The 25482-nt window shown below is 33.5% G+C and overlaps 1 protein-coding gene across 1 annotated transcript in view; it reads left to right on the plus strand.

Annotated features, from left to right (window-relative positions):
* Positions 1–24914, plus strand: part of LOC123524565 (tyrosine-protein kinase SRK2-like) — a 77290-nt gene extending 52376 nt beyond the window's left edge. Inside the window, exons 6-12 of the mRNA XM_045302851.2 lie at positions 2904–2995; positions 4399–4557; positions 7715–7861; positions 8705–8964; positions 9708–9861; positions 16110–16241; positions 16711–24914. Of these exons, the coding sequence (XP_045158786.2) occupies positions 2904–2995; positions 4399–4557; positions 7715–7861; positions 8705–8964; positions 9708–9861; positions 16110–16241; positions 16711–16928 (1162 nt within the window). The 3' untranslated portion in view covers positions 16929–24914. The remainder of the gene's footprint in view (positions 1–2903; positions 2996–4398; positions 4558–7714; positions 7862–8704; positions 8965–9707; positions 9862–16109; positions 16242–16710) is intronic.
* The last annotated feature ends 568 nt before the right edge of the window (positions 24915–25482 follow it).

The following is a 25482-nucleotide window of genomic DNA, read 5'->3' on the forward strand; positions in this document are numbered from 1 at the left end:
AAAGTACAACTATCGAGGCATTTGATTTTATACAGTATATAGCCTCTTATACAAATAATGTAGAAAGTGAAAAGTTGCAAGTTATTATGCCGGTAAATGCTAGTACCCATAAGAATTGTACATTAAACTGTTCTTACTATATTATAGGTAAACATGTAATAAACAGGTAAATACATGAGAAAGCTAATTAGCATAAGTGCTAATGGCCCTGGAAGAAGATAAAAGCCCTCGGGCTGTTATCACCTTGCCAGGGTCATTTTTACTCAAAGACCAATCTCCCATTTATTAACTTACACTAAAGTCTTATTGTAAATCAATTTCGTGTTAGTTAATGTTTTAGCAACTACAATCTATAATTCGTTAATCTTTGTTCTTTTGAGTACATGTTTTATCCAGGTTTGAAGTACATGACCCTTCAAAGGTATTTTATATTCAAAGAAGAAGAAAAATACGGATATTTAACACTTTTCAGTGTATTTCGGTTTTACTAGTATCTGTAGAAGTATATGTAGTTAATTATTTATAAGTAGGCGCAATAGCTTTCTAAAATAAGCTTCAAGTGTATATGTCGCGGGGCTCGACTTTCCGTGGTTACATACTTTCTCTCATTTGTAAACAAATTTGTATGACTGAGAGGTTTTATACTAAACACTTCACGTTGTACCCTACGTATCTTAACGTTTAAAGTAACCATAGTAACAGAGATGTTTAAAATATCCATTTTCTTACATTCCTCATAACATTTCAATATAACTACACAAAAGCCGCAAAATATTGAACATAATTTAGAACGCAAGACTCATAAAAATATTTTGGCAAATAATGGCTGTTTTTAAAAATAGTTCAAATAAAGAAAATGCTCAGAATTACGTACATGCTATACTTTTAAGATAAAAGCTATTTCCACCTATAAGTAATGCAAGGTATGTGGCCTATGGTCTGCGTATTGGCAGTAAGAGCCAATTTACCAGACTGGACGATCGATAGACTTGCGTCTGTTTATCATAATAAGCTACTGTATAGCTACTGTGCAGTACATAGATTGCATGTGATATTTTTCACCTTTATAGCAAACCAGTTCTCACTTTTATAATGAGTTTAGAAAGCCTGATTAAATTGGGACTAAACAAAGTGATAACATAAAACAGCATATCTTTTTTTCAATCAATCAAGCTTTAAAACAGTTATATCTCATTATTGCTTAATTAATAAAAAATAAATAAATAAAAGAAAATGCATTCAGGCACCTTTTTAAAAATAATGAATAATTTATGTATAAATAATCATGTGTATTTTGAACAATGATATCTGTTTATTGCTGGATTTTATTATGAAGGTCCATATTTTTTTCATTTATTTAAAATGCAACTTGTTTTATTTTGTTACTTAGATAAAAAGATCATGATTAATTAATAAATAATTGAAAAAAGTACTCGAGTTTTAAATAATTATTTCATTCTTCATTAAATAAAGGTGAGTGTTTTCTAAAATGGTGAGAATTGTCTTGATGTAAGAATTATAATTTTTTTGGTCAGGACATTACTCAACAAGAATGAGCAATTCAATTAGTATAGTATCAATTAAAATAATTTTGTATATAATCTGAAAAAAAGCCGTATTTCAATCGGTGAAATGCACAGCACTGGAAATAACCAATTATCTGTATATATCAATAAAATTTATGATCCTCTGACATGGACTACATGTCAAGTCTACAGGGGTTTTATGGACCCTTATCAGACTGGACTAGACATGATGCTGTTTATTGGGGATTAAAATGTCTGGCTTTTAGGGGGAGGGGTAACTTATATAGGAGATTTTCCTTGCCTTTAAACATTTACATTGACATTCAATTTAGATATATGGCACATTTTGAATTAGAAACAAGTTTTTGGTGTTCTATTGATTTTTTTCCTTTGAAATTTCATGTAAATGCAATGATTTAGCGAATTTATATAGATTTACACATTCAAAGTGTCATCATGGGGCGTCTGTGGATGAGTGGTTATTAATGAGATCGCTGTCTCTGAATTACCTACCCAAATTTAATGTTGGTTCGTGCTTCACCCGGAGCGTTGAATTTTGTATGTGAGGAAGACATCCAGCTGGCTTATGGAAGTTCTATGCTTCTACCGAGGTGCCAGCACGTGATGAAAAAAAATGCGGTGTCCACTATCAAAACTGGAAAGTCGCCAAATGATCTGTAATGCAAAAAATATAGTAGCAGTGCTACACTAAACCCTTCGAAAACGTGTATCCTCCTTACTCCCCCTATTGCCCCCTCCTTTCCCTTGCATTTGCGCGACGTTTTGCATCCCTCCCCCCTTTACTTTGAGGTAGTTTCTGTGGCTTTATTCAGGCTGACGGAATCCTAAGACGGTACACAATTGTTTTTTCCTGCTTGTATGGGTGTGATTGTGTGTCTAAGATAGTGCCTTAATGTTTTCTATGTGATCATGATTTAGTTGTGTGTGGTTGTGTGTTTAATTTTGGTACATGAGTATCTGCTCTTTTGTGGTTTACGTTGTATTGTGACTGTTACTAAGGAACGTAGCATTCCCTTTGTATATTCATCCTTGTTCATCTTTTCCCATTCAAATTCCTCCCCCACCCCCATCATTTTACCACTTCCTTCCCCTCTATCTATATTTCACATAAATTGATATGTACTTGTTAGATGTTTGAAGCAATCCGTCTGTAATATTTTTCCATTACAGCTTCTTTTTGTTGTGGGCCTACTTTGCAAACGTGTGGCACTGAGGCTGTGTTTTAGGTGCTCTATGCTTCCGAGAAATCTACCCTTACCTATTATCTTTTCACAATAATTCTGCTGTAAAACAAATTAGATCTGTCCTCAGTTCTTTATAAAACACATGTGTAATGTTCCAATTGAACAATTACAGTTGGTGGTTTAATGTAGGCAGGAAGGAAGCAGATAAACAGTTACTGTTGCCTGGCAACCCTACAGGAACTTTTCTCGTGAGAGAGGCCTTAGGTATTTATCCTTAAATGATACTAATTTTGTTTATACACGGAAAATCCATCCCCTAGGACTTAAAGAGAATTCCTATAGTTTTTTCCTTTCATAGAATTTTTTTAAATTCACATATATGATAGGAAAATTTGTGCTGAAAACAATGAACAAATAAAAACAATAGGTCACCAGGCTTGTTTTTGTGAAAAATTGTTTGGAACACACCCACTGTTGCTGAAACTGCCAGCGATTTTTCAACATTTTCATAATTTTCTGCTTTTTTTATAAATACCAACCAAAATATACATGCAGGCAGCACAATACGGTTTTTTCTTTTTACAGATATTATTATATACTTATTTGATATCATAGTCATATTTGTAATACTCTATCCTTACAATAATGGGTACAAATGAAAAAAAATATTGTTTCATATTTACTTTTGTGAACTTTTTTCAATGAAAAATACCCATAGTGAAGAATATTTTTTTTTTAATTTTGAAAAAAACTCTTTCATAGAATTTTTTCTTTTTCTTCTTGTTTATAGATAATTGTATTGTGAGCATAAAAATGGCTAAAAATGTATGGGTCACCAGGTTAAATTTTATGTTAAGACAGCTAGAATACAACACCTGTTCAGACGGAAATGGCGCGAACCTGGCCAAATTGATTACATGTATGTCTGCTAAAAGCTAAAAAAAAGTTTTAAAAATTCTTAATTCTTTCTATAATTGAATACTATATAATCTGAAAGGTGATATTGTCTTATCAGTACTAAGTCAATTATCTTACATTATATGAGCAACACTGTCTTTGTACTAAAATGCGATGTGAAAACACAACCACAAAAATAGCAAGATACCTGTCAGGCATGATACTTGTCAATACAACATAAACCAATATCAACATTTGATTACTGATATAACTTATCAAAAATGTTATTTCATTCAAGATTCCTCATATTTAAGATTGTCTGTAACATGTTTCAACAAATGTTGACTTCAGTTCAGTTTTCCATAGAAAGTGTCGGCTGCGCAGAAAGATGCGCATAAAAAACTATAGGAATTCCCTTTAAAGATCATTAATTTGTTTGAGACTTCAAACAAATCAGGAATTCAAGATATGTTGCAAGAAATATAAAGCTTTTTGACATTAGTTATTTGTTCACATTTCAAGTGCTTTAATAAGGATATATAAGCATTAGAGTTTAGGAATTTTGGTATATTTTCTTTAAAATCACGCATAAAATGGCCTGATTAAGTAAACAGAACCTTGATTTTTTTTCGAAACAGCATAAAATTTGTAGTTAGTCAGTTTCTGAAAACATTTTTGAGGTACATATATGTCTGTTGTGGTATATGTCTGTTGTGGTATATGTTTGTTATGGTATATGTCTGTTGTGGTATATGTTTGTTGTCTTCCAGGTCTTGCCGCATTTGCGTTGTCTGTGCGAGATTGTAATCAAAGGACACATGTTGCGTTTGTCAACCATTACGTAATACACAGGTTAGAAAATGGAGGATTCTACATCAATCCAAAGAGAACTTTTGACAACATGTTTGATCTGATCTTTCACTACAGATGTAAGCCATACCTTTATTGATCTAAACTAATTGAGACATTAAACAAATCAGGAATTAAAGAAATGTTGCAGGAAATGTAAAGCTCTTTGATATTAGTTATTTCTTAAAGGTCTTAGAAGAATTACCAAGAGTTGGTGTTGTTATATCATCGGAGCATAGCATACTCAGTATAAGCTATTGTGATGGCTAACCGTCTGTCCCCCGTCCATCATTAGTGACTTTTTTTATCATTCGAGACACCCTGGCTATCTGTAGTGGAAAAAATCAGCGCTACCCAGTATGAATACCAAAAAGAGGAAAATCAAAATTTGAAATCTAGATATTAGAATGTTATAATAACAAGAACGGTTCCAATTTAAAAAAAAAAAACTGATGTCAGCTTACTTTTGAACCGCAGTTAACATGATATAATTATCAGCGACAAGGCACAAAAGATTGGGGTTGAAAAAAACATAAACTGCAACTTACGTACAATTATTAACTTTGTATTTTATGGAACATTTTCTTTCAATTCGAAGGGAAGTTATGACCTTCCTTACGGAAAATTATATAATTTTATGGAAATCTTGGGAAAATATAGAAATGGCCTTTATTTGGCTGTGAAAAAAAAAGCGAAATATCACTGATCATTATCAACAATGTCAAATGACATCTTCTGTAAAAACACGTGGTTGAAGTCAATGAAACTTGATCTTGAGGTTCTTTGGATCATCCTCTATCAAACTTGTTCAAACGTTTTTGTTTGGCTGCACATGGTGGATGTTACAGCTGAAAATAGAAAAGTTTAACATTACATACATGTACCTGAAATGATATTCAAGTAATATCGTACAAATACTCGTTCGGTGATCCTCAACCAAGATTGACAAAATTATTTTGATTTGTTAAAAAAACACAGCTGTCAAAGATATTTTGTCACTTTTCGTATACGCATGTAATTGTCACTTTAAAAGTCTTCTTGTCAGAAACTGCTGTCCTACTTTAAAAAAAAATATTATACGTAAAGTTTGGGCGACCCTCTTTCAGTTTGTTCAAATTATTTTTCTAATGTGTATATGGTGGAAACTGTAAAAAGTGTTCATGTCTTCATGTGCTATAGCCTAAGAGTTAAATAGATTCAAACAAATAATTCTTTGGTGAACCTGTTTCGGGTTTATTTGAATTATTCTGATTCATTACTAAAATTAGATAGCCACCAGAAGGTGTGAAAACTTAAAAAAAAATGTCAGAAACATTTTACCTGGTTTTAGCATAATTTTACAGAAACCATTTAGGCAAATTATTCAAATTAGTCTGAGGCGTCGAAAATAATTGCCATCAGAGCTAAAAATAGAAAAGCATCAAAAGCAATCTCCTAAACCAGTTGTCTTAATTATTAAAATCATATTGATTATTTGAAAGGAAAACAACATAGCTACTGTGGAAAGTGTAATGTACCTAATTCTGTCCTATGGATACATTTGAAAATCTTAAGATTGAATTGGCCAGTGACAGAAATGTTTTGGAGCAGTGAAACTGGTGAATTATAAAGTTGGTCATGTTGGTTGTCTTGTTTGCGAAAAATAACGTAATGTTCTTTTCGTCACATGTAAGCTTTTCCTGCTGAAACATCAAAATTTCACCTTTCTTACATATTATTGACCACTTTTTCTGTACTTAAAACGACGTCAACGTCAAAGCTCTATTACACTAGTTTATTATCATATAAATATATTGACATTATTTCACTTCCACGACGTAATACATGTGATAAAATACAGTAATTAAAGTTTAGAACGATGAACTCAAATGAGCACAATAATGTTGAAGTACATTATGACTAGCTGAATTACCTGAATTGTGTCTGTGTGACTCAAACCCGAACATTAGAGCCACCTTGTCTTAGTTGGTAAAGGTTACTGGCAAACGAATCACCGGTTTGGGTTCAGCCTTGCTTTTATATTTGTGCTGATTTTTTTAAGTGAGAAAACCATTCAGCTAGGTTGCGGAAAGTCAATGGTTCTACCCAGGCGCTGTTCGTGGTGTAATGATGCACTGAAGAGCATTGAGGTCTTCCTCTACTATTAAAAGCTGGAAATTCGCCATATGACCTATAATTGTGTGAGTCAGTATGATGCTGAACCAATCAGAAAAGAAAAGAAAACCCATGAAACAACAAATAAAATTGAAAGCCCAGATAGAAGTATACTTTGAATGGTTAAGCAAATTATTATTTTGTTAGACATTCTGCTATTCAAAGTAGAGCCTTAATTTTTTTTCTTGTATGTGAAGCTTTAGCTTCAAAGTTATGACTTAAATAGCCATAGCACATACTGTAAAATCATTAAATTTCGTAGGCATGAAATGTCGTGGTTTTGGTCAAAACGCCAATTTCGTGGGGATATGAATTCGTGGATTTCAACTTTTGAATATAAAATGAAAGGGAATTTTACTTGTTCGTTGGGATTAAATTTCGTGGATTGAGTCAACCACGAAATCCACGAAAATTAGTCCCCCGCGAATACTAATGATTTCACAGTATCATAACATATCGCACTATCAATATATAAAATTTTTTACACCTACCCAAGTCTGAGTTGTTATTTGATTGATATTCCCAAACTGTTGAAAAGGGAGCTATTATTTAACATTTGCTTATTACTTATAACTACAAAATAGGTTCACAAATTAAGAACACAAACAAATCATTTAATTATGAAGTCTATCACTTGGTACATGAACAGGACCTTGACAGTGATGTCTCTTGATTGGCAGTTAAAGGAGATAAGATAAACACTTACAGACAAACCTGTATGAAGCAACCAACCAAAAGAGAGATGCAATCTGGGCTGGTTGCTTAAGGCAAGTGGCTGCTTGAGACGAGTTGAAATTAGAACGAAAAGTCAACTGGAAAAATTGTATACACGTCTTATTAGGGTTTTACAGAGTCGGAGTGGCTGAAAGATGTTTTCCTATCAATTACTATAGCTTGAACTTGAAATTTAAGACAGTTCCTGTCATCTATAAGTTACTTCCACTGTTTCTTGAGCATCATGTTATAGACAGAGTCCACTGCATGAAAGAGACTGATAACTGCATACAAATTTAACTTTGACAAACCATCATTGGGGGCTTATGTGTTTGATTTTTCTAATTAGAATTCTTATAAATACAATAGATGCAGCTGATGAACTATGCTGTAAGCTGGAGATTCCATGCCCAAAAATTCGACCTCTTGTACAGTTCACGGAGTTTGAAGTATCAAGGGAGTCGGTGAAACTTCTGAAGAAACTTGAAAATGGTTGTTTTCGAGATGTTTTCGCTGGTAAGAACTTTAATGTATTATGATACAAAAAATTGTCTGGGAATATCTAATTTCTTAAAGCTCGAGAGATTGCACACAGGTTGTTAGCTTTTTTATGTTTTATGGTAGTGGGTCAATAATGAAAACTACAAATAACATATTCTTTGCAAGTGATTTTGGCATGTTTCGGTGTGTACCGAGTCATGTTAGTCTCTAGCTACATTTACGCCAGAAGAATGCCGAGTTGCCTTACGTAAATACCCGAAAATTGCTGCTTGTTATTGTAGATTCATTACCTTAAAAGAAAATCGAGACAATTATTGGGAGAGAAGGATTAAAATTAGTCCATATAGGGTATATCAAGTTGGTCCAAGTTATGCATTGACAGGTGCTGCCTGTGTTAATTTTGTATGTTTACCATAATTAGGATCTTGACTTCTTTAACTTTTAAGAAGATTGAAGACTTTCGAAGGTATTGGTTAGTGCATATGTAAGAATAGTCCGGTGCATGATAATGTCAGCAGAAGCGGTACATGAGATAGTGTTGAGAAAACTAAACTTTAGATTTAAATCGATGAAAGACTCTTTTGTTATGGTTGTATCGTTAGTTATTCTGTGAAATTATTTAATTCATTCGGCATGACATGCTGCAGTTTGGGTAAAACAGCTAGTTTGTGGGGATATGAATTGTGGATTTCAGCTTTTGAAGATAAAATGAACTGTTATATGTTTGCTATGATTTAATTTCGTGGATTGAGAAAAAAAGCACAACGTTATAAAATACAGTCCCCCACGGATATTAATGATTTCAATGTATAAAATCATCGTAACCATAGTTACATATTACTTTCTTCTACCTGACAGGTAATTGGTGTTATACAGTAGACGTGGCTGTGAAAACGTTGAAGCAAGGTCAGATGACGGCGGACCATTTTCTGGCCGAGGCGAAGCTCATGCATCATTTAAGACATAATAAACTTGTACAGCTTATGGCAGTGTGTACAAAATCAGAACCTATCTGGATTATAACTGAGCTCATGATTAATGGGGCCCTACTAGATTATTTACACAAAGATGTGGGCAAAACTCTCGGCTTCAATTCACTAGCTCACATGGCTGGCCAGGTATGATACAGTTATTGTAATCTTGTGATAATCATATGTTTAGACACATATTTATATTAGCCATCAGTTTCTTTAAACTGATTTTACTATGATCTGTAGTCTGTATCTGTTTTGAGACATTGACCTAATTCATGTTGGAGTTTGTGGAGACCTTAGTAAAAGTTTCCTCCCACAAGAAAGAAAGTAGACATACTAACCCAAACACCTCTATGTTTACACTACAAAATGTATATATGAGTTCTTTACATTCATTACTAGTGTCATTTTTTGCTTTATTCCAGAGGAATATTTAATTTCTGAAATTCATTTTCCTATTTGTTTTCTATTATTTTTAGCGGTATCTGTTTGTTTGTAATGAGTAACTTCTTGTCTTCTCCTCATAAAAAAGGGGCAGGAGAATTTTGATTGCAAAGAAGATGTTTTTGATCAGACCAGCATAGTGATAACAGAAAGTAATGTTTTATTCTAAATAGGGTTATTGAAGTTTTCAATCTTATTTTTTTAGTTTATCTTTAAAGTCTGTTTGCTCTACATACAGCTGAAACCCTGTATCTTCAACTCGCTTTCTCAAAATTTCAAAATTCTCGAAGCAATTTTCAAATTCCGTCCAGAAAACATGCACTAAATAATCTTTTAAGCTAGATCTTTGTTATCTCAAAGTAAAACGCTTGTTTCCTTGGAATTCAAGGTACCGAGTGTCAACTCTATAAGGTTTATCAATCGTGGTATATTTGTGTATTCAGATAGCTGACGGTATGGCGTATCTAGGGACAGAGAACATTGTACATAGAAATCTGAAAGCTGCTAGTATTTTGGTGGGCGATCACAACGAAGTGAAAGTGGCAGGGTTTGGTCTTGCAAAGTTCATGCAGGAAGATATTTATGAGGCTAATGAAAGTAAGTAAAAACATGTTCTACTCACCGTTTTGCATGCAAGTACGTATACCTATCATCTAAAGGCATATAACTTTGAAACTTATTTTTTTTCTTTTTCGAGGTCAATAACTAACCTTACTAGGTCAAGTTCCGTAACTATGACATGTATTGACATGTATTTGGACCAACTTATACCCCTTTAGGACTTAGAAAATCCAGGTGAAAGTTTTGTATGCAAGTTATTAGCTCCAAAACTAATGCAGATATTAATATGTTGAGACTTCGCTTTTGTCTCTTAACCGTGACATGCATTTTGGCCAAATTATACCCCCTTTTGGAAAATCCCGATTAAATTTTTGCATGCAAGTTCATATAGCTATTATTTAAAAGGCTTGCTTTGAAACTAATTTTAGCTCGACTATACGAATTATATGAAGATCTATCCTACTCGTCCCGGCGTCAGCGTTCTTCCGTGTCCACAATTGATGCACTTTCTCGTTTTAGCTCCTTGGATGGTCTTCTTCGAAAGTTGTTCAAATGGATCTACTTAGTTGCATATAGGGACTGCCAGGGCTAAAAATAAAAAATACCTTTAAACCACTGGTCCGATTTTGAAATAATTTCACACAAATGGGTCATGTATGATTCACTATCAAGTTTGTTAAAATTATTCCAATTCGTCAAAAAAAAAAACATGGGGGAGTGGTCACTCTTCCCTATATGTATAAAAACCTTTTTGCAAGAAAATGCTTGCTGACATTGAAATAATTTCGCACAAATGGTCCTCGTGTAACTCTCTGCCAAGACTGTTCATATTACTACGATTCGTCAAAGACATTGCCGCCAGAGGGTGTGGTCTCTTTTCCCTATATATATTTATTGAGAATTTCATAAAAATCTTCTTGGATGAAACCGCTGGTCCAGTTTTACAATAATTCACACAAATGGTACTTGGGTGACCCTCTACCAAGATTTTCAAATTTTGATTCGTCAAAAAACATGGTCGCCAAGGGGTGTGACCATTTCCTCCCTATATGTATGTATTGGAAACTTCTACAATGTTCTTTTCAGAAACAACAGGTCCAATTTTAAAATAATTTTACACAAATGATTCTTGGGTGACCCTTTACGAAGATCTTCGAAATTATTATGTTTCTTCGAAAAGCATTGACACTAGAAGGTGTGGTCACCTAATTTAAGTAGTGGAAACTTCACATATAAACCTGTCATGTCAAATCATTTCCCTAATGTCTAAACTTCCCCCCATCCTCTCCACTACAGCTCAACGTACACATACATAGTACCTGCCTGTTTATATTTTGTAGAAATTTTTTAACCGTTCAAGCACTCAACTTTTTTCTATTTATCACTGTAATTTCTTGATGGATTTGCTTCAGTTTTGAAAAAGTTATTCCTCATTATCACCTGCATTATCAGGCACTGGAGCCATAACTCTCGCACCGATATTTCATAAATTATCTTGCCGTTGTACTTAGAATTTCGAGTTAAAGTTTTGGTGAAAATAGTTGTTGCACAGCATCACCCATATGACATTACACAAATTCCATAACTCTGGTATCATTTTTTTTTTAAGAATTCAGTTGTTAGAATTCAAGGTTAATTTTCACCACATCTCTATTATTACTGAAAGGACTTGATACAAATTTAAAAGGATTGTTCAGAATCATCACCTACATAATATGACACAAGGGTCATAATCCTGGCACCAATATCACCTTATTTATGCCCCCATTTTACATAAAATAATAGGTTAAAGTTTTGATGCGCATTCGCTTTATATCTGTGTTTACCAAACGGATTTGATTAAAACTTAAAAGAGATGTAGCACATCATCAGCCACATCAGATGACACTAGGGCTATAACTTGCACCAATATTTCATGAATTATGCCCCTTTTTACCTAGAATTTCAGTTAATGTTGGTGCACTTTCACTTTATTTTGTGATAACTTAATGAATTTGATTCAGTCTTAAAATAGTTCTTTCACATCATCGTCCTCATATATGACACAAGGTCAATAATTCTGTCACAAATATCTAGTGACATGTTTCCTTTTACTTAAAAGTTCAGTTAATTTTGATTTTTTTCCCATTATATCTCTGTGGTTACTAAATAGATTTCATAAATTCCTAGCCACGAGTGGTGGGTATAATAGGAATGTTCTCTGTCCATCCCTCCGTCCGTAAAAATCGTTTCTGTTCCATATACTTAAACCTCTTGAATGATTTTCATGAAGCTAGTGTCAAATGATCACCTAATGAAGACGATGTGCATAATTTATAAGTCAGCCATGTCGACTCAAGGTCAAAGGTATGAGCCTTCCATTTAGTGTCCGCTTTGTATTTTCTAAACCCCCTGGAGGTTTTGAATATGATTTGACTGTAATATTATCAAGACGATGTGCATAACTCAAAATTCACCAGTTCAAAATCAAGGTCTTCATTTTGTGTCCGCTCTGTATCTTCTAAACCCCTTGAAGTATTTTCATGAAACTTGGGTCAAATGATCATCTAATCAACACGATGTGCAGAACGCAGAACTTATGAGTCAGCCATGTCAGCTAAAGGTGAAGTTAAAATTCAAGCTCAAAGGTTCCAGCCTTCCATCTTGTGTCCGGTCTGTATCTCCTTAACCCCTTGAAGGAGTTTCATGAAACTTTGGTCAAATAATCACCTTATCAACACGATGTGTAGAACTTATGAGTCAAAAGTGAGGTCCAAAGTTTGAGCCTCCGCCATGTCGGCTCAAGGTCAAAGGTATGAGCCTTCCATTTAGTGTCCGCTCTGTATTTTCTAAACCCCTTGGAGGCTTTAAATATGACTTGACTGTAAAAGTATCAATATTATTGTGCATAACTCAAAATTCACCCATGCAAGTTCAATGTCAAGGTCACAACCCAAATGTTTAATGCTTCCACTCAATAGCATCAACTCTTTCACTATCTATAAAAGCGGCGGGGAATATAGCTGTCTTTCAGACGGCTTTATTCAAACTTAAATGGTTGTTCAACATGGTCACCCGCATCATATAACACAATGTTCATGGTACTTGAACCAAAATGCTATGAGTTTAGTCCCCTTTTTACTAAACTTTCGGGTTCAAATTGTGATGCACTTCTGCTATATCTCACTTATTTGATTAAAACTTCAAATAGTAGCGCCACATTATTAGCCACTTGATATGACACAATGTCATGGTGCATTACTTTTGCAGGACTTGTCCATAAACCATGTTCCTATTATTCTTTTCTAGTGTCTTTATTTTTCACCAACGATTCGGCTACATTAGCCTTCTTCAGGGTTCAAAATAAGGATGTGAAATAAAACAGATCCGATGCGCCTGTGATACATTACAGACTCCGGTATATGCCGGATTCAAGCAGTTTGAACGAAAAGTATCTTAAAAAGTATATATTTTGTTACCATGGTGATACTAACCCTAACCTTTAGTCGGTTAGTTTTAACATTCATAGAATCAAAATATACATAACAAAGGAATATACGTCAACATCAAACGACGTCAATGACAACGTCAAAAAAATATCGAAGTGTTCGGCGTAAAATTATAAACAGGACCATAGTATGCTGTATAAATGCTGGTGAAAAAATTCAGTATAAGTGCGATGGTTAAGGTAAGGCACCAGCAAAAACTGATTATGGAGTATATAATGCATCGTTGATATATAAGTATATAACATGTATTTTAAAAGGCATTAATACAGAATTTTTGAAATCTTTTCTTGTGGAGACACAGTGCTCAAACGATACATCCAGGAAGTCTCTTTTAAAAACCTTTTCCAAGGATAAGTTACTTCATCGATTGGCATAAAAAGAGGTCCTGGATAGTATGTCCTTAAGAATAAAGCTGTTCAGAAACATTATATGTGTTTCTGGATAATTATAATGATTCATATCAAATGTAGGATACCATTTTCATCTTTTTTATGTTAATATCTAAAAATGTAGATCTAGATTATCTTTCGATTAACCAAAAAAAATCTGATGATTTTTCCTTTGAGTAATTCTAGATGGACAAAATATCATCTAAAACACGTAACCAGATACGTGGTCCTTTGGACAAATAATAAAAGTCTTAAGCTTTTGTCCAGTATCTTCATCCATATTGGAGTAATTAAACATTACCGTGATAGCTCCAGCTTCCTCAGATGTACCCAGTTTCACTGTCTAGCATCGAAAAAGCCGAAAGCGCTGTTTCGTTTGACAGTTCTTGTTTCTTTTCCTACGTCACAGGAACAAGTCCCATAACTCTGACATGTATTTTGGGCAAATTTTACCCTTTCGAACTTTCTGTTTAGATAAGAAAATCCTGATTAAAATTTTGCATGCAAGTTTTTCTAAAACTAAAACAGATATTGATTTGAAACTTCACATGTGTCTTCGGGGTTATAAAACTAAGTGAAAGCATCCAGTCCAATGACTCTGACTTTAAGTTTCGTCAAGCCAGGCCTTTTTCTCTTCATTTTGGGAATGCCATCGATATAGTTGGGAAAATACCTCTGTAATTTATATTAATTTGGAATAACGAAGACTATATATATACTTGATTTCTTTTGATTAACATTTTAAAATGTATGTTGGTATATTTATAATTTTTGACTGAATTTAATGAAGGACGTTTTACACAACTATTGTTGAAAAGCAAAAAAAAAATGACCTAGGCAGTAACAATGTTTTGGGAATTTTAATTTCAACATGGGGAATGAAACATACTTTTACCCATCGGGATAGCCTTCTTTAATGTGTGGTAGCTTTATAAGGAAGAAAACCCTGCAAATTATACCCGCCCTCCTTTTGGGGTAAAAGATTTGCATGCAAGTTACTACCTCAAAAAAACTAATGTAAATATTTCATTGAAACTTAACACGTTTCTTAAGGTTCATATAACTAGGCCATAGCATCAAATTCCATAACATGTATTTTGCATAATTATGCCCCCTTTTGAACTTTAAAACTTCTGGTTAAAGTTTTGCATGCAAGTTACTATCTCCATGAAACTGATCCTGGATTGAAACTCTGTTTTAATATTTAGGAAAATGTTACTGTCTCTGGGACAACAATTCGAATAGTCAAGCATTGGCTATCTTGCCATCAGCTCTTGATTAAACAAGATGTAGTGATTAAGGTCACTGACATCGAAACACTTGTCCTTCATCGATGTGGGTTCGAGCCTTACTCGGGGCATTGAATTCACCATGTGAGTAAACCATCCAGCTGGCTTACGGAAGTCCTGTGGTGCTTCCTAGATGCCTATCCGTGCAGTCTGATCATGGTCTGTACTGTTCGCAATTCAGTCAGTATTTTTTATATGGAAACCCCTATTAACAGTTAACAGTAATGTCTAAACTGAAAGATGGACAAGTTCATGATATAAATTTAGCAGTGTTAGAGTTTAATTCGATGTGATGATTGATAGAACATTGTTTAATACTCATGTATGTACCAATTATGTAAATATTGATATTTATGCCCGTCCGAAGGTCGGTCGGTCGGTCGGTCAGTCGGTCCGTAAACTAATTGGTTTCCGGATGATAACTCAAGATCGCTTGGGCCTAGGATCTTGAAAGAAAATAGGAAAGTTGGTCATGATTAGCAAATGATCCTATTGATTTGTAGGTCATTGCGTCAAAGCTCAAGGTCACAGTGACCCTGAACAGTTTAACGGTTTTCGGATGATAAATCAAGAACGCTTTGGTCAGGGATCATGAAAGTTGATTTGGAGATTGATCATCGCCAGCAAATAACTCTTATTGATTTTGAAATCTAACAAGGGTGTTGATCATGACCAACAAGTGACCTCTATATATTTTGAGGTCAGTAGGTCAGAGGTAAAGATCACAGTGGCTCGGAACAGTTAAACTGTTTCGGACGATAACTTGAGAACACTTGGGCCTAGGCTCACGAAACTTAATAGAGTGGTTGATCATGACCACCAGCAATGACCCCAATCCCTATTGATTTTGATATCAGTAGGTCAAAGACCAAGGTCACATTGATCCGAATTAATAGATTTTTTGCCAAATAACTAAAGAATGTTTTGGTCTAAGATCACATTTGATGCGGATGTCATATTATGATTGGTAAATGACATTTAATTATTGATCTGAGGTCAGTACTTCAAACGTTCAGTGTACAGTGACCAAATAATTTCTGTTCCTTGCGCAGTAATTGTATACATCAAGGGGGAGGGGGAGGCATTGCGTGTTCTATAAGCTTTTGCTTTTCTTATAGATACAAAGTTCCCTATAAAATGGACAGCGCCAGAGGCGGCATTTGACAGAAAATTCAGCATAAAATCAGATGTGTGGTCATACGGTGTGTTGTTGTATGAACTAATTACTTTTGGAAAAGTTCCCTACCCTGGTAAATAGCCTAAGTACTTAATATATTTGTGGCATCATCATAATAATCAAGAAGGAACAAAATACCTGTTTCAGAGAATTGTTTATTATTTCTAAGGGTAATGTAGGTGATGTTCATCGTATTTTTCTAGTGCAGCTAATATGTGTGTTATGCATTAAGGAATTCAAAAATTAAACTCGTTCAAAAAGGAATGCTTTCAGTATATACCAAAGCTCTTTTGATTTTGTTGATGTAATTTTTTCCTGATTTCGGCTTAAACCAATGCATTGTGGGAACACTTTTGGAGGGGGGGGGGCTTTTGTTTGGGGCGATTTGAAAACTAACCAAAATAGAAAGTATTATTTGTTAGATATGGTTGATTTCCTGGATTGATATAAATCCATGGAAATTAGTCCCCTCCAAGCAGGAATTGTCATTGAAGGCACATTGATGTATATTGTATAAGCTCTTCCCTATTTTCTGTGTTCAGGTATGAATGGCCATGAGACACTGAATCGTGTAAATGAAGGATTCCGAATGCAGAAACCAATTGGAGGACCAGTGCTTTGTCCTGACCCTTATTATGATATCATGTTGAAATGTTGTAACAGGGCAGCAGGCAGAAGACCTTCATTCGCTTATCTCAAAGATTTCTTCAACAACTACATGGTGAATATAAATAGAGTGTACTGGGCTATGGACAACTGATCATCTGTGTTAGCACTCATAAGAAAATAGGGATGGTCGTTACCTGGAGAGCTTTAACATCAGTTTTCTTACTTCTGCTAAACCGGAGCTACATTTGCAAGTTGCATTTGTACTTGAAACATCAATTTTGTTTAAAGGTGGTTAATCAAATTTTGGTTAAGTAATGGATTTGTTCAAAACTTAATTAACTGATCATGTCCACTAATTTGTGTTCATAGTGCTCTCAATACACATCAAATTTATACTGGAAGTATTTCTTAAGTTTGATTTCCCTATCCTAGTTGCCCAGTTATTTTATAAATTAAATAAACATACTTTGCCCAAGAGGTAACTTGAATATAAGCACTACTCTATTAAAGGTGTTTAAGATTTCCTTTGTAAAGGATACATTTTTTGCCAAATTTAATTGAAAATGCAAGTTTATAAATGTGTTATTACCTCCCTTTTTCCATCTCGTTTGCGAAACCAAGATAAATTGAAAAGAGATTAATTCCTATATAGAGATCTAACTAAATGCAATGTTGATTTTTTATTCCTTAAATAAATCTGTGGCTGAATATATGAAAACTGAAAAATGTCATAAACTGTTGCTCAGATGTGATTGACCACCCTTAAATTACTAGAATAGCCTAAACCTTTAAAAAGATAAAGTCTTGCAAGTACTGATTTGAAAGTGAAAAGTATAGAATTAAGAACGAAAAATGTCATTACATTATGTTACTGTTTTTATCCTTAAAAATATATTTTTATACACAAAATTTGTACTCGCATATTCAGAAGTAGTATTTGTGATTTGTTGTAGATATACTCTTATCACCTATACTAAATGTGCAAATCTTCTTCACTGCAGATTCTCATTCGGTTGTTAAGGTTCAGCACATTATTATCTTAATGTTTGTTGAAAACATATGTGTTTGTCATCAAAATGTGCATTCAATCATTATGAATAGCGAGAAATCTGTTCGTTCCCATTACTTTATCTCTTTGATACAATCTAAAATTTAGCAGAACAGTGGCCTTGTTACACGATAGTGTTTCTCTTTATGCAACAAAATTCTTTACCAAACTTTCAAAAATCATTTAAGTGGTTAAGACAACTGGAAGTGATAAAAATATCAGAAAACAAGTAATTGCTCAATGTTAGTATATTTGCAATGCGTAACAAACTTTGTTAATTTAGTAGAATCCAAACAGTAGAGATGGTAACTACCAAACTAAATCCAAGGGGGGCAGCTCTAAATTGATAAAAAAACTGAAGCCAACATAAAACATTGGACAAAAGGGAAAGAAAAATCAGATAGGTTTTATTTCCAACAACTGATCAGGCAGACAAAATATGACCTACATTTGTATAAATCTCATTGTGTTCAATATAGAACATGTACACTTTTCTTATGGCTTACACTGACAGTTATTTTATAAGTTGTAGTTAGGCCCTGAAAGAAAGTTTAGTAGTGCATGAAGATAATGTAAAATAATGCATAAATTTCTTTAAAGAAAATCTATGAAATTAAGAAATGTTATTAAGTTCATATCTTTGAGTCAAAGTTATTTATTGTTCTCAATAGTGATACATTGGTTTACACAAAATTTATACAGTGCAACATTATAGAGCAACACCCTTTGGATGATACTAATATTGACTGTTATGTAGAGGTTGTTGTTCTGAGGAGGTAAAATTGATAGTATATTTCAACTTAGGGAAATTTTGATGATGTTGTTATAGAGAGGTTTTCGCTTAAGAGAGGGCCGCTCTGCAGAGGTTGAACTGTATATTATAATGTAAAATTTATATATCCAACAATGAGAAATAACAAATAAAAGTTAAATTGGTATCACTTTTGTGTAACAAAGCAGCTAGATTGCGTATATTTATCACTTCAATGAATCATTTTGAAAGTGTTTCTTTCGAAGAGTTTCTCTTAAAGATGTACAAGCGAATTTTTTCTTACGTTAAGAATTTTTTCATACCCTGTGAGCTTGAAGAACATTAGTTTCTAAGACAAACAAGAGCGGAAAAAACATAGGTCACCGAACTCGTTTTAATTTTATAGGGTTTTTTCTTCAGCCACTGTTTACGCATTTCTGAAATTTTGTAAAATTGAAAAAATTTTGGTACTTTATAAAACATATAATATCCTACTTATTCTTATAGAGATTTCAGGTCTTGCAGGTTAATATGAATATATGGTGATGTCAGTATTATATAAGCATAAATGTCACTAACAGATCTCTTTAATTTTTACATGTTGACATAATTACCCCACCCACTTTATTTTCAATGGAAAAAACGTATTTAGATCTTCAAAAAAAGATTTTCAAAATATTTTGCAGCATTAATGACACACAAAAATGCTTCGAAATTGAAAGAAAAGGAGTTGGGATCACCGTGCATCTAAGAGATTTATTAAGAAAAAACTGTTAAAAAGTGGTGAATTTTGATATTTTTTGTTCTTTTTGTTTTAATTTATATTTTCTAAATAATAAAAAGTGCTATCTTGAAAACTTTTATTTCATTCATAGCTTAACATTACATTTATCAGTCAGAAAAATATCAAAACCAAACCTGATCTACTTTAATAGATATTTGAAATTACCTACCCCTACCCCATTGTAAATATTGCGTCAATTTTAGGCAAATGCCAGCCAAAAATAAGGGTGAAAATATTTTTTCCGCAAAAAGCATAATATATTTGGTTAAATGGTACATTATTAGCCATATTTTAAATATTTAGCATTAATTTTTGACAAAACTTTTGTTAGAAAGCAATATTCGAAGAAACATTTTTCAAAATGGTGGATATCCTGAAAAAAAACGCTCGTACATCCTTAAGTTCAGGAGTATTTTGCTTCAAATAATGTAACACAAAAATTCATTGTCATCGAATATAATTACAATGTTTTAAGGTAATGGTTGTAATTACAATATTTGAAGGTAGCTGATAGGTAATGACTCTATGTAATGTATTTTAAGCAATTTAACATTCTCTGGATGGAACTATCATGATCATTGCTTTCCTTAAAAAATGAATAAATGCTGAAAAAGCATATGGAGTTTACTCAATGTGATGATCTTAGATACAGGTCATCTACCTTAAACAAGCTATAAGGTGTTTTATTTATTGTTTTTAACAAAGTAAGCGGGTAACTTCAGATATCAACATTAATTTACAACTAAAACTGTTTACACAAAAAGGTTTTTGTTGGGGCCTCTCATTTACAATTATATCAGCAATTATCACCTGAATTGAGTGCATTTATGAGTGGAAAATATTGATGGTAAAATGGTCTAGGGGTTTGTTAACATTATAAAATCTTTAATAACTTCTTTTAAATTTATGTAATGGTTTTGGTAAGCTTATAATAAAGAGCATGTCATTCTCTTTCACTCAGATTTTTTTAAGCGTTTTAGACTCTTGGCTAGTCTTGGAATTTGACTTTATAAAAAGACAAAATGCAGTTCAGTATAGGCTCTTTCAAAGTGTTGAAAGTAGACTAAACTTACACTATACTCTATTGAATTTATTTAGTTGTGGATACTATTGCTACAGACTATAATTTGGGAAATCCTAAAATCATTGAAAAACGGTCAATACAAGAGTTCATTTTGCTTCAGATATTTTGAAAAAGTCATTTTTTAAATATCAAATATTTCTATTTTTACATGGAGTAGAGGAAAACCATAAATATATTTAGAAAATTGGTGTACTTAGCTATCATTCACTCTGAAAAAATATGTAAAGATGAATTTGAATTTTTTAGGTACTATCTCTACAAACAGGTCATCTATTGATATAAAATAATTCATTCTTTCCTTCGGTTGAATAAGAAAGTTCATTCTTCAACCCTAGGTGGTGTTAGAAAATGTTGTTTATAAAAGTAAATAATGCAAGAATGCGTAAAGGTCAACAAGTTGGTACTACATTATTGAAGTACTAAGTGCGTAACAGTGCCATAATTTTGCTAGGAGGTCGTGAGAGGTGGTTGCATTCTTTACTTCCAAAGAATCTTTTATCAACTATATTAACTACCACATCAGTAATTTTTTTTTGCTGTGCGGCCGCTGTAAAATGACTCCCCGTACTTTAATTAAGTATTGATATATTTTCTTTTCTTCTGGAAGCATGGAGTCCATTCAACATGTATGTTATAGACTTCCGCTTTAAAGCCGATACTAGAGGCGTGAGAGGTATTGCACATTTCATTACCTCTCATGAACAGTATTCCTTTTGGATGCATTCTTTGCTTCCAAAGGGCCTTTTTACAGATTTTTTAAATGTTATGAAATAGTTGTTTGCTTGGAATCTTCTAACAGTCGAATCTAGTATAATGTTTTTACATACCTTACTTTGAATCATAACAAAACTATAAAGGGAAAAATTCTGTAACTCAGGCCAGCTACCAGTGTCAGGCACAGTAACCCTGAAGGATATACAATGTATAACGTTTGATGTCATTTTACCCCGTGTCATCGCGAAAAAAATAACATCGATATTTTATATGATTAACTGATCCAAACAGTCAGGTAGTCATTGCTATGTTTAGGTATAATATAATAAAACAGCTCAATAAATGGCATTGTTGTACCTTAATTGGTTATTTGCACTCTTAAACCTTTAGTCATGCTAATGACCACTACTTCAGGCCTGCCGTTACCGTTTGAGAAGTGTATAGGACATGATATCCCCATATATCTCTATTTCATATTTTCATTTAGAAGACTGGTTAACCATATTATGTCATGTCATTGTAGATATTTTTTCAAAAAATCATCGCTTCGAAAAAATATTTGAAAGTTTCTTTATGGCTGATTCATCGAGAATTGTTGTTGGTATATAAGATATCACAGTTGGTATACAGGAATATACTTTATATACTTTTCTTCTGCGGTCTCACAGCTTTCCTTAGTTTAAAACAAAAATAGAAAAATAGAATAACAGTTAATGCATATATTCTTTACTGAAATCTATCACCAGCATCTCGGACCATTTTTCACGAAGGTTTAGGTCAACTATTATGATACATACACAGATTATTCCATGTGGCATTCACAGGGGACCATGAATTTCCATAGCCTATTTTATGTCTTGATAAAGAAAAATTATCAAACTAGATGCTTTTACAACAGTTTTATTATATATTTCATTTGTGCTTTAGTGATTTTTAAATGTATTTTCTATACGCAGTCAGTGTTGCTGTCACTGTTTACCTGTGTGAAACAAATTTATCTGTACTCTTAACTTTATTACATCTGATAATTATGTCTCCCCTATAGGTGGGGGACATATTGTTTTTGCCTTCGCCGTCTGTACGGACGTCCGTCCGTCCGTCCGTCCGTCTTCCCGTTCGTCCGTCTGTCCATCCATCCACATTAACCTTGTCCGGTTTTCACAGGTCAAACTGCTGGCTTTCGACGAAACTTCACACTATCAGTACCAAGCCCATTTGTGCATTTTGCCGGCACGTTCCGCACCACCGGAGCTAAAAATTAAAAAAATATTGTCCGGCGTTCACAGGTCAAACTACTGCCACGAAACTTCACAGGATTGATCAGAACCAATCATAGGTGTGCATATCACAGACACGTTCGGCTTCGCTGCACTAAATATCCGCCAGAGCTTAAGGTACACCTATAGGTGGGAGACATATGTTTTTGTGACAAAAACACCTTCTGTTTCATTATATATATTTTACTGTTCCAGTGTTTTTATATCTCCTAACTTTGAACATTTCAAACCTTATGTATGTTTGTCCTCTTTGTCATTTTTGTAAAGACTACAAAATTTGTATACAACAAACCATGAAGTAAGATTTATTATGAAAATAAATAGAAATAGCATCAATGTTTAGTAATGATTTAACAGGAGTTCATGTGCAAAATGTTCCTTATTCTCCTCTAGCGTTCTCATAGATTCTATGTATACCTTGACATGTAATTTCTTGAAAGTTCAGTGAGTAATAATTTTTCATAATATGAAAATGTTTCAGCAGTTAAAACATGATTTGATAAAGTGATCATTTTTTTTTAGACTTTCGACATTTATTCATCATGTTTCTTTCAGTTGATTTAAATAGTACTGAAAAGAAGACATGAGAAACAGCACATCATTGTACAGGATATCTTTTTATATTTTTTTCCTGTAAAATGGTATGTTTTAATGTTGGTGAATTTGTAAGTAATGGCAAAATTCTGTCAAAAGATACTGAGCATCTTGAATGTATTGTTTTAATCACTGGCACCAGAACAGAAAGAAAATGCAACTGTGTATGTTATACCCTACCCATAGGTATACTGTAAGAACCATGGTCATGAACGGGAAAGTGCACTAACCCATTTCAGTCGTACATTTCTTACCTAAAACGATCGGTGAATGGGTACCAATCATATTGAACAAGCGGTAAGTCATCTTCCGTCGTGCACCAATTACGTTGTCTCAATATTTCATATTGCAGATATACTCTACATATTTTATGCTTTCGTCAACGTTACAGAAAAAAAACTTGCGTGAACTTCCCTAATGAACTTCCGGTCTAGAGGTCACAGCAGTGTGCGCATATTGGGCGAAATGTTAACTAAAGAAAACAGAATGCAAAATATTCAGTTTTACAATAAAATTTGAAATGATGAATGAAATTCCTTTTAGAAATGTTTTTTGAATTTGAAGTCATACATTGGTATACATCTGTACTGTTTATTTAATTCGTATTGCACATATGCTGAATATAGACAGCGTACATGTGTTGTTTAACGACGACTGACATACATTTTCACATTAACCTTTCGGGATAGTTTTGTAATCTAGACCGGGACTTCACCATGGAAATTCAACAAAGTTTTTTTCTGCAACGTTGAAAAAACTATAAACTATGCGTTGTTTCTCTAAGATAAGAAATATCGAAGAAACGTGACCAGTACACAATGTTTAATATCCATAGTACACATTTACCGAACTGTGGGTTTTAGGCATGAAATGTATAGTATATTTTCCCGTTCATGACCATGGTTCTTATAGTATTTATTATATAGTATACCTAGTGTTACGGTATTACATGTACACTTGTATTTTCTGTTTGTTCTAGTACCAGTGGTTTAAATGGGATAATTGATTTTTAAGTGTTCATTATAAATGAAATTGTATACATATGATGTACTGTGACTCTGGAATGGCTTCATCGCAACATTTTAGTCAGAAATTGGAAATCAACAATTAGTAATGTTTCGGAAGTCCGGTATAGCTCAGAGACATATTGTTTGTCACTTCTTCTGTCTGGTATATTCACCAGACAATAAGTAAAGTGTTGTTTGATTAAAATCGGGTATTATGTTGAAAAATCTAAAAACGTTTTCCTTCATGTGTATAGACAGATTATAAGTACATATGGAAGGAATAAATTCAGTGTTGCATTGCAGTGTTTAAGACTTTGAAAATATTGTTTATATCATATTGGATAGGTTCACAATGTTGGTCTGTTACACCTTTCTTTTTCACGCTTGTCCGACCATATATCTCATACAGTACCCTGAAGTTAATGTATACACTTACACATGTCCTTTTAAAAAATGTAAGTCACTTTACACAAAGTGTTACCTTAAGTTATCTGAATATTAGTGAATATACTTACAAATGTCCATTGTAGAAATTGTACGCACTTAACTTTAGGATAACTACCCAGTTTCTACTGTTACTGTGAGTATGTATTCTAAAATTTGGTCTAGCCGTATTTTTAGCTGTTTTACTCTCATAAAATGGTAACATACAGTAGTGGTAGTATTTCAATACTAGATATTAGTGGTAAATGATGTGAGCAATTAAATAAACTGTTATTGTATGTGATGTATTACGTTGCCTCTGAACTGAAACATATCTCTTAATGTGACCATTCCCAGACGAAATGTTGTACAGGTATATAATAGTTGTGTATATTCACACATTCCTTGTTAACTTTATCATTTTATATAGATATTTAAATATATATGTATATAATGCTGGGAATTAGTGTTTTTTATTATGCCCCCACCCCCCTTCGAAGAAGCGGAAGTTTATCGCTTTGCACATGTCAGTCGCTTTGGTCCATCCGTCAGTCTGTCGGTAGAGCAAATAATTTCTATCCAATAACATGAGACCCGCTTTACTCAGAACCTTCAAAGTTGGTAGCATAATTACTCTTATGAAGTAGATTACCCTATTTTTGTTTGAAGTCAGTTAGTCAATGTCACAGGGTCTTGAACCTTAAAAACCGTTTCTGCTCAATACCTTGAAAACCACTTGACCTAGCTAGAACCTTCAAACTTTATAGCATGTTTGGGCTTATGAAGCAGATGACCCGTTTTGTAATTTGGATTAATAGGTCAAAGGAAAGGGCTCAAGGACCTATTTCTCCACCATTACTTGAAAGCCACTGGACCAAGAACCTTCAAACTGTGATAGCATGATTGGGCAAATAATTATATATTAAAGTAAAAATAATATATTGTATCTGGAGTTTGTCAGTCAAGTCAAAGGTTATAGTCACAGACGGATGAACCTTGAAAACCGTTTCTGCTCAATAACTT

This window comes from Mercenaria mercenaria, chromosome 3 (assembly GCF_021730395.1).
Source record: "Mercenaria mercenaria strain notata chromosome 3, MADL_Memer_1, whole genome shotgun sequence".
Classification (NCBI taxonomy): Eukaryota; Metazoa; Mollusca; class Bivalvia; order Venerida; family Veneridae; genus Mercenaria; species Mercenaria mercenaria.